This window comes from Gekko japonicus, unplaced genomic scaffold (assembly GCF_001447785.1).
Source record: "Gekko japonicus isolate JY-2015 unplaced genomic scaffold, Gekko_japonicus_V1.1 scaffold2301, whole genome shotgun sequence".
Lineage (NCBI taxonomy): Eukaryota > Metazoa > Chordata > Lepidosauria > Squamata > Gekkonidae > Gekko > Gekko japonicus.
The window spans coordinates 170,013-180,176 of NW_015175433.1; the positions used below are offsets into that span (position 1 = coordinate 170,013).

Sequence of the window (10,164 nt, forward strand, 5' to 3'; positions counted from 1 at the left end):
AGAAGAGAATATACCTTCAATAAAAGAGATAACAGATAAAATATTATCAGTAGCGGAAATGGATAGATTAAGTATAAATGTTACAAGGTAAAAGTAAAGAAGCATTTGAGAAAAGATGGAAAATGTTTTATATATGGCTGGAGAATGTAAATAGATAAGACTCACAAGAATAAAATGTAAGTCGATGTACTGATGTAAAATGCAAAAATCAAAATAAGGTTCAGGAGGTTCAGAAACGTCTACTGTTTCTGGGTGGTTTAAACCCCTGGATGCTACTGGGAGGGTAAAGGTTAAAGGATTTCTGTGTTAGGTTCTTTAAACATGCCAGACCCACTCTGTCTCTGTTAAGTGTGGGGCTGTTCTAGTTATTCCACTCAAGTCTCCATATTTAAGTTAAGCCACAGCTGCTGCCCTTCCTTTCAGGGTCGCACAGCACCCTCCTTTCTTATTCAGGATGAGGCTGATTGGCGGGGGATCTATTAACTTTGACCATCATGGCCTTATGTATGGTATCACATGGTGACGTGGGCTGGGCTGTATTGCTTCTTCCTTTTGCCAGGAAATGTTGCCAGTTTGGTGTGGTGGTTAGGTGTGTGGACTCTAAATCTGGGAGAGCTGGGTTTGATTCCCTCACTCCTCCACATGCAGCTGCTGGTGTGACCTTGGGTCAGTTGCAAGTTCTTTCAGAGCTGCTCTCTCATGAGCAGTTTCTCTCAGAGCTCTCTCAGCCCCACCTACCTCACAGGGTGTCTTTTGTGGGGAGGGGAAGAGAAAGGAGATTGTAAGCCGCTCTGAGACTCCTTCAGGTAGTGAAGGGCGGGGTATAAATCTAATCTCTTCTTTTTCTCCTTCTTCTGTGTTACATGGCATACTGGAAGTGCAGGTCTGTAACTAAGGTTTTTAGAACATAGGAAAATGAAATGAAATTGAACTTTAAATCGGCAATGTAAACCGGCAATGTGTATGTGTTTCTGGAGATGGGTATCTATATTGAAGATTTTAATTCATTTAAATACTGAATGTGCAGATTTTAGAGCTTATTATATTTTAAATTTAATTCAAGTTCCAGTGCTGTACGTTGTCTTAATTTGTATATTGTTTAAATTTTAAATTGTAGTGGCCATTGGCTACACAATAAATTTTACTACTACTAAAACTAAGGTTCTTTCAGTGTTGCTTGTGACGAATAGCTCGTTCTGAGTCACGATTTTCAGTTCCTTTACTTTGCCAATCACTCAGTATTTCTTAAGGTTTTGAATTTGGATCCCCCTTCTCGATTTCTGGCTTCTAGTTCTTCCAGCACCCAATAACTTGCTCAGCGGGTGTGGAGAGACTTGTCTGTAGTTAAGTGGGCGACGAGTAGCGCATGCAAGGGTCTGAACAATAAGCTGTTGCAGTTATTGGAAGTGGGCCGGAACCATCTCTTGTACCTTCTTAAAACCACACTCAGGGTAGATGTCATTAAAACCACACAAAAATTCTCCTCTATAGTTTCCTTGTCCCAGTAGGGACGCAGTCACCATTCCAGTGTGTATCGGGGACAGCCCTGATGGTGGCATCCAACTCAATCAGAACTGGGCCGGTGGGGAGTGATGGCGAACCTTTTAGAGACCGAGTGCCCAAACTGCGGCCCAAAACCCACTTATTTATCGCAAAGTGCCAACACGGCAGTTTAACCTGAATACTGAGGTTTTACTTTAGAAAAAAACAACCCATACATTAACTTAAGATGATCCAAACAAAGTAAGGAAAGCAATCCCAAATGCTTTCATTTACTTAAAAGTATTTGGCAAAGAATTCAACACTTTAATGATGGTCTGGGCCTGGCTGAGGCGATGGCACGCGTGCCCACAGAGAGGGCTCTGAGTGCCACCTCTGGCACCCGTGCCATAGGTTCGCCACCACTGGAGTAGACCATCCAGGTGTCCTCTGATCCTTTTAGGCTGAGTCCTTCAGTACTGAATACCAATGTCTGTTTGGAGTATTACCTGGGAAGGGCTCTGCAAATTGTCTTTTGTCTGAATCCATAAATGGAGCAGGCCATATTTAGGGTCCAAGGAAGTTTCAGGTATTTGCGATAATACCACTGTGCATGCATTCCTGTTAACTTCTGTCTTGTTTGACTCTCTCAATACCCAGGCTTGACAATCTGCGGTCATAGTTGTATTCTCACTGCTGAATGGATGTCCGCCAGCAAAATCGTGTGTCGAGTCGGTCAAGCTAAAAACGAGAAAGGAGACATCATTGTCACAACCAGGTCTGGAGGCAGAGGGACTTCGACTGTCTCCTTCAAACTTCTGAAACCAGAAAAAATTGGTATGTACCTCTCATGGTGGCTCAGAGGTTAAGATGCTGAGCTACAGACTGGAAGGTCTGTAGTTTGGCAGTTCGAGACTCTAGTGCCACGTGACGGAGTGAGCTCCCGTCTCGGGCCCCAGCTCCTGCCAACCTAGCTGTTCGAAAGCAAGAAATTGCAAGTAGATAAATAGGTATCGCTTTGGTGAGAAGATAACAACGTTCTGTGCGCCTTGGCATTTAGTCATGCCGGCCACATGACCACGGAGAAGTCTTCAGGCAGCGCTGGCTCTTCAGCTTGGAAACAGAGATGAGCACCGCCCCCTAGAGTCGGAGCAAGGGAAACCTTTACCTTTTACCTCTTATGTAAGAAGCTGTCCTTTCATTTCTATACTTTGTCCTCCAGAGACTGCTTCAGTCAAGAGGCCTTTCCACAGTTGGTCCCGTGCGGATCATCTACACGCAAAGCACGTGTTCCACTGTTGGTTCCTTGTCTAAGAATCTTCTTAAATTGAGATGTTTCAGTTCTGCTAGGCTGTAGATCTATGTTTTAAATTAACCTGCTCTCATACTAACATGAATCCTGCTGGCTGATATTTAGAAGTGAGCCCCATTTGAGGCCCAAATAATCATTTAATGTTCATGTTCACACGGCAGATTATAAAGCACCTTTGTAAAATGTGTTGTGGCGGTTAAGAGAGGTGGACTCTACTCTGGGAGAACCAGGTTTGATTCCCCACTCCTCCTCCACATAAAGCCTGCTGGGTGACCTAGGGCCAGTCACAGTTCTCTCAGAACTCTTTCAGTCCCACCTACTTCACAAGGTGCCCGTTGCAGGGAGAGGAAGGGAATGTGATTGTAAGCTACTTTGAGACTCCTTGAGGTAGATTATACATACATTTTTATGAGGTTATTCATGGTTTATCATATAACTGATGAGATCAATAAGATAGGTTAAAAATGTTAATATATTACGAGGAAATGCTAGAATGTCGAGTAGGTTGTTCTAGTGGTTTTTAAAGTTATAATGTTATATAATTTTCCTAAAAATTCATAATATTATATAATTTTCCTAAAAATTCAGGAATTTGACTCAAGAATTGTACTTTATATTTGCAAAAAACACCCTTTATACTATGTTTCGGTAATTTTACGTTTTATTCTTTCCACTTACACCCTTTTTTAGTTCTGTATTCCCTCATAAAGTTCAAAATAAAAATTATTATTTTTTAAAAAGAGACTCCTTGAGGTGGAGAAAAGCAGGTTATAAAGTCCTACTCTTGTTCTTCTTACTCCACTTTTGAGCTGCGATGGCTCAAGTAGTTAAGACACTGAACTGCAGGCTGTGGAAGGGTCAGCAGTTCGAGACCCGAGTGTGCTGCATGACGGCGTGAGCTCCCGTCTCTAGTTCCAGCTCCTTCCAACCTAGCAGTTCGAAAGCAAGAAATTGCAAGTAGATAAATAGGTACCACTTTGGTGGGAAGGTAACAGCGTTCCGTGTGCCTTGGTGTTTAGTCATGCCGGCCACATGACCACAGAAAACGTCTTCGGACAGCGCTGGCTCTTCGGCTTGGAAACTGAGGTGAGCACCGCAACCCTAGAGTCGGACTCGACTGGCTTTCAAGCAAAGGAACCTTTACCTTTAAATACACGATAGAACACGGAGGACTGATTGTACCGTTTCACCAGTGAAGGTTTTTATAGTTGTGCCACAGGTCCAGGAAAGAGATTTAAGGGCTGTGTGCTTCAGCCCAGATAAAATGCTTTGATAGCCATAGTAACATTAGTAGACAACAATGGAAGCAATGCAGGGGTCTTTTTTCATAGTTAGTTTTGTCCTGCTGCTTCCAAACTATTGTCTAGGCATATATTTTGGTGCTTATCAAGCTTCTCCAGCTTAATTCAGCTGAGCACGAGCTCATGAGGCCGGACAGGGCTTATTATTATAAGGATATGTGTTCTGTTTTCTCTAGGTATCTTGGATCAGTCTGCTGTCTGGGTCGAAGAGATGAACTATTATGACATGCGCCCTGACAGGAACAAAGGGATGCCCCCTTTGTCTCTCCGTCCGGCTAATCCTCTCGGCATTGAGATAGACAAGTGAGTACCAAGTCGTACTGATCCACCTTCTGAGCTGTTTTCTCTGTACGAATTCTAGAAAGGTTTTCAACATTTGGGGAGCGAAGAAAGCATGGACAGAGAATTTGACTTGGTTCATTTATTTATTTATTTATCACTTCGATTTGTTATCCCGCCCTAACCCCTAAGGGTCTCTGGGCGGCTTACAGAGCATGCTAATCACATTTTACCGAGTCTAACCGAGGGCCACAGATATATAGGGGTGGTGACAACCCTACCAGGCACCCTTTTTTTCCCGGCGGATCTTTGATTGTTGTCCTATTCTTGCGGGCAGTAGTCGGCGGCGTCCTTTCCTGGTGCTGGTCTTTTGGAGTTCCCTTTCTTCCGGCTGTAGCGATTCATTTCCGGCCAGGACCAACCGCACTTCCGCGCATGCTCCGCTGCGGCCTCTGTCCAATGTCATAGACATCTACTGTGGAATTAGTGGCCCTGCCGCAGACTCACTGGATAAATTAAACTCCTTCAGGTTTATACTCTCACAGGTGGGAACCCGTGAGGACTTCTGAGAGGCATCTCACTTCCACCTCTCCTACTATTTCTTCTTTCCCTTTCCTGAAAGCCCACTTAGTCTCTTCCCTTTTCCTGCTTCCCTTTCCCCTTCTGGGGTTGCCAACCTCCAGGTGGGGTTTGGCATTCTCCTAGAATGGTTCTCCCAGCCACAGAGATCAGTTCCTCTTGGGGTTGCCAGATCGAGGTTGGGAAGGCCCTGAAGATCGAATGTCGTTGTAGAATGGGCAGTGCAGCAGAATTGGTTGATAAACTCTACTTTCCCTGCGTGGCCTGGGCAGAGCCGTCGAGGGAGTGGGACATGATGATATCTGCCCTCCGGGAGGGCTGGGGGTAGGACGTTTCAGTGTGCAAAGGAAAGGTTCTCCGATATTTGAAGATCTCAAGGGGTCTAAGATAATCTGCTGGTTGGAAGCATCTGGTATGCTGCAGAATAATTGGATATTTCTGTATCTGTGCCCTATCAGATTGTAGGGTGTGATCCCAGAGCTGCTTTTGCTTTTTTGTACCCAAGACGCAGTAGGAGTTGGGGAGAAGAGGCCATGCCTCCTGGAGTTTCCCCTCAATTGCCCTTTGCCAGGTTGAACGGTGGCTATTGGCAAAGCTCAGGGGTGCTAGGCCCTCCGGATTAGCCAAAAGTTAGACGTGAGTCGCCACATGTGAGACTCCAAGGGGATCAGCCCAGTCTCTAGTCTAAGAAGGGCGTTTGGGATACATCGCAGGACTCCAAGGATCGATCATAGGACCTTGGATTGTACCGTTTCCAGCAAGCTCCTTTCTTTATAAATACAGAGGTGAGAAGCATATAACAGCTGGGAGACAACCTTTCCTTGGAAGACCTTGATTGCTGCAGGGATAAAGGGAGGCTCCTTTTGTAAAGTAGGATCTTCGAATGGAGGAGGCTGTTCTCTGGGAGGATATGGCAGTAACCAAGAGGAAGGAAAGGTTTGGAAATTTGATGGGGAGCTTGGGGAAGGGGGACCTCAGAGGGGTATAATGCTGTAATCTCCACCCCCTAAAGCAGCCATTTCCTCCAGTGGAACTAGGGTTACCAACCTCCAGGTGGGGGCTGGAGATCACCTGGAATCACAACCATCTCTAGATGAGAGAGATCAGTTCCCCTGGAGAAAATGGCTGCTTTAGAGGGTGGACTTTATGGCATTATACCCTGCCGAGGTTGCTCCCCCCCCCAAACCTCGCCCTCCCAACGCTCCACCACCAACGCACTCAAGGACATATAGCACAGAAGACAGATAATAAAACCAGTGTAGGCACAGCAGAAACTAAACCCATCATTCCACATTATCCCCCCCCCCTCTACATGACAGCCAGGCAGGAGGCCTAGCTGACACACAGCCCCCATCCGATCAACTCTACCAGGAAGATCTGAACAACTTTACGTCTCCTTCCTTCTTGCAGATTCCTCCCAGGAGGTAACAAATAAAGTAGCTAAATTTTGCCTTCGGGCATGCAGTTCCCTTTTGTTGATGATGGAGCCAAGGAGAAAATTGGGAACTCCCTAAGAAAGGAAGAAAAAAAAAAGTTTAGCAATTTAAAAAATACCTCCCCCCAGGCTTATGAGCTCTGAGCAGTCCCATTGTCCTGCAGCAACTGGCCTGATCAAATGCCTCACAGCTTCTAGTATACTGAGGGGTTGGGTGTGGTGGAGAATTATGATGTGAGATTTACGTCATTAAATGCACCACACCTCCTTCCATCAAGCCCCTAAGTCCAGGATGCTTTGCACTTTCAAGAAGTGGTCTTTAACCATTTTGAAGCTAAAAGCGTCCTGACTAGTTTAACTAAGAGCAGAGAGGAAAGTGTTTCCATCTCAATTAAGGCTGATTGGTGTAGTGGTTAAGAGCGCGGACTTTAATCTGGGATAACCGGGTTTGATTCCCCACTCCTCCACATGCAGCTGCTGGTGTGACCTTGGGTCAGTTACAAGTTCTTTCAGAGCTGTTCTCCCAGGAGCAGTTCTCGAAAGAGCTCTCTCAGCCCCACCTACCTCACAGGGTGTCTGTTGTGGGGAGGGGAAGGGAAAGGAAAGGAAAGGAGATTTTAAGCTGCTCTGAGACTCCTTCGGGTAGTGAAGGGCGGGCAGTGCTGGATTTACGCATCAGCTAAATAAGCTACAGCTTAGGGCCTCGCAGTCTGCTGGAGCCTTATTTGTCATTTTAAAACCCTTTAATTATGTAATTATTTCCGTGATTTTGTAAACACATCTTTTATTATTTTTTAATAAAAATTAAAAGACAATATATTTTCAAATATTCAAAAGGTGTATATATTTTAAATTTTTCTGAGACCAGCTGATGATCCTCCTCCTCCTCCTCCTCCTCCTCCTCCTCTTATCCAAACCCAACAACCCTGCAAATGGGTCAGAGCCCATGACAGCTTATAACATCCTGAAATTGGGGTAAAATTAGGGTTGGGTGGAGGGATGCCCAAGTCCAGCTCCCACCCCCTCCCGATACTGCCAAAAAAAAAGAAAACAGTATCTGGCCAGATTTAGTTGGGGCTCAAAATCAACTCCCTGCTCAGCAGTCTCTCTTTAAGGTAATTATTCCACAGCTCAGCTTATGAGGTTCTTGGACAGGTAAACAGGAAGCTGCTCTTCTAACACAAGATGTCAGCGTGATTCTGTCATGCTGCAAGAGAAAAAAAAATTGATTATTCTTGTGGGCACTTGAATTGTAACTGAGCTCAAAGGGGTAGTTTTCAAAGGCAGTGATGTAAAATCTTTCCTGCTGCTTGTAATACGATTAGGATAAGAGAATTATTTTTGCCTACAGTGAAGAATTTTTCTTTATTGCCAGAAAAGTAGATGGGATAATAAGGCTTTCCCGTCTTTTGGGGCTTACTCTGGAATCTGTGGAATACCTTGTGTTCATTTTTTTAGAAGGAAGGATTGAGGTTGTGCAATTAAAATACTGAAAGGATTTTTTTTAACCTGCTTTCCTTGTTAGGAAAGTGAAAATTAGCTGGGGGAGAAAGATCCGAGGTTTGGGTGAGAGATTGTGAAGTCAAATTAACAAGAGAGGGATGGGAAGTGATAAGGGCCGGAGGAGATCTTATTCACAGAAAAAGCTAATGAAGAGGCAAGGGTTGAAAAAGACTCGCTTATCCAAGCAGGTTCTTTTTATATACAGACACACTGTTTTATTAAGTATAGATGGAAATGAATGCACATTTTTAAAAGGTAGTGAAAATCATGAATAGAGTCAACATAGATCTAGGTAAAGGTTTGCCTTGCTCAAAAGCCAGTTGAATCTGACTCTAGGGTTGCGGTGCTCATCTCCGTTTCCAAGCCGAAGAGCCAGCTCTGTCCGAAGACATTTCTGTGGTCATATGGCCAGCATGACTAAACACCGAGGTGCATGGAACGCTGTTACCTTCCCACCAAAACGGTACCTATTTATCTACTTGCAGTTTCTTGCTTTCGAACTGCTAGGCTGGCAGGAGCTGGGACCAGAGACGGGAGCTCACTTCGTCATGCGGCACTCGGGTCTCGAACTGCCGAACTACCGACCTTCAGGTCTGCAGTTCAGCGTCTTAACCACTTGAGCCACCGCAGCCCCTGTAATAACATAGATCTAAGTCGGGCTAAGTTTCAGTTTTGCGGAATTAACATTATGGCCTAGCGGGAATCAAATATCAGAAGTCAAATATTTGATTTTCTTACTTGTATGAAGTTTTTTCATGCCTGGTCGGTCTATGTGATGAAGCTGTTTTCAGTTCCAGTGGTGCAACTGTGGGAAATTGCTTTCCAGTTGAAACGAGTTTGCTGCCAAATATTTTCTTCCAAATTTGAATGCTTCTGTAAATGTATTCCTGGTGAAAACTCATTGAGAAGAAGAAGAGGGGGGGGAGGAGAAGGAGGATTTATACCCCACCCTTCACTCGGAGTCTCAAACCCCTTACAATCACATTCACTTCCTCTCCCTACAACAGACACCTTGTGGGGTAGGTGGGGCTGAGAGAGTCCTGAGAGACCTGTGACTGGCCCAAGGGCACCCGTCAAGCTTCAAGTGGAGGAGGAGTGGGGAATCAAACCTGGTTCTCCAGATCAGAGTCCGCTGCTTTTAACCACTACACCACTCTGGGAATCAAGCCAGGAAGTGACAGCAAAGGAGAGCCTCGGAAATGGACGTTAACAGAGATGTCTGGAGGGGCCAGAAGGGCCAAGAAAGGGGGAGCCCTGCTAAGGATTAGGGTGGGCAAAGCCGGGGGGGGGGGCTTTTGGCCAGCAAGGCTTCTGATGGGCCACTAGAGATTTTTTGGCTGTGCTGATTTTTGTGCTGCTGCCACCACAGCACAAAGAACTTCGCTGTGTGATTGACGGAAAGCTGAAGCAGCCGTTTTGTTTTGTGGCTGCCGCTGCACCCACCATGTTGTCAGACTTCCAAAGGCACCCACAGGCTCAAAAAGGTTGGGGACCCCTGGTCTTGAGTATCCATTTACTGCTATGTAAATAATAGCCAAGGGGAGTTGGGGGAGTTTGTGCGGTGCTACAGGCATCTTGGACGTTTTTACTGCGCACACAGCGGGGCCCCTCGACCTGTTTTTCCAATGGAAATAAGTCTTGCCTGTTCCATTGGGTGATACGTTGCAGTGAATCTTCCAAAATGCACCCAGCTGCGCATGTGCTTCTCCCAAGCTCATACGATAGCGCGCTAGCACTGCAGCCAAACAGTTGTGTGGCACCTTAAATACTAAGTCGGGGTGTCAAACCTACAGCCCGTGGGCTGGAACTGGCCTGCCCCTGCCCATCCTCACTGTTCTCAGCTTGAGCTGCCTTGGAGTATAGAGAGCAGGAAGCAGAGGGCGGGGCTGCCAAACTTCCCAGCCACCCCTCCCAGCCTCCGTAGTCCTTGTCGCAGGTAGGAGCTTGCGGGGGGCGGCGGGGGGTCCTTCTGCTGTGATCCTTGTGCTCCTTTTTTATTTTAAAACTGGCTTTGTAAAATCCCACGATTCCCCCACCTTTCCAGTTTAGGCAGGCGTGTTTTAAGGGTGGGGGGGAGGGTGTTGGGGACCAGCCAGGGTTAAACTATAGAGTTCTGCAAACTCCAGGGACTCCAGTTTTGCAGAGAAATACTAGTTTTAACACACGCCCCCTCCGAATGTGGAGCTCCAGTGGAATCATAGCAGAACAAGTGCTGAAGGGGGCACCCAAAATTATTATCTCAAACCACCCTGTAAAAAACCCCGAGACCCTGGAGA

At 45.8% G+C, this 10,164-nt stretch overlaps 1 protein-coding gene across 1 annotated transcript in view; it reads left to right on the forward strand.

Annotated features, from left to right (window-relative positions):
- The window catches only part of EXOC2 (exocyst complex component 2), a gene marked incomplete at its 3' end in the record, with an annotated part of 147,817 nt that overhangs the window by 25,153 nt on the left and 112,500 nt on the right, over nt 1-10,164 (forward strand). Inside the window, exons 4-5 of the mRNA XM_015425843.1 lie at nt 2,140-2,316; nt 4,269-4,395. Coding sequence (XP_015281329.1) covers nt 2,140-2,316; nt 4,269-4,395 — 304 coding nt within the window. The remainder of the gene's footprint in view (nt 1-2,139; nt 2,317-4,268; nt 4,396-10,164) is intronic.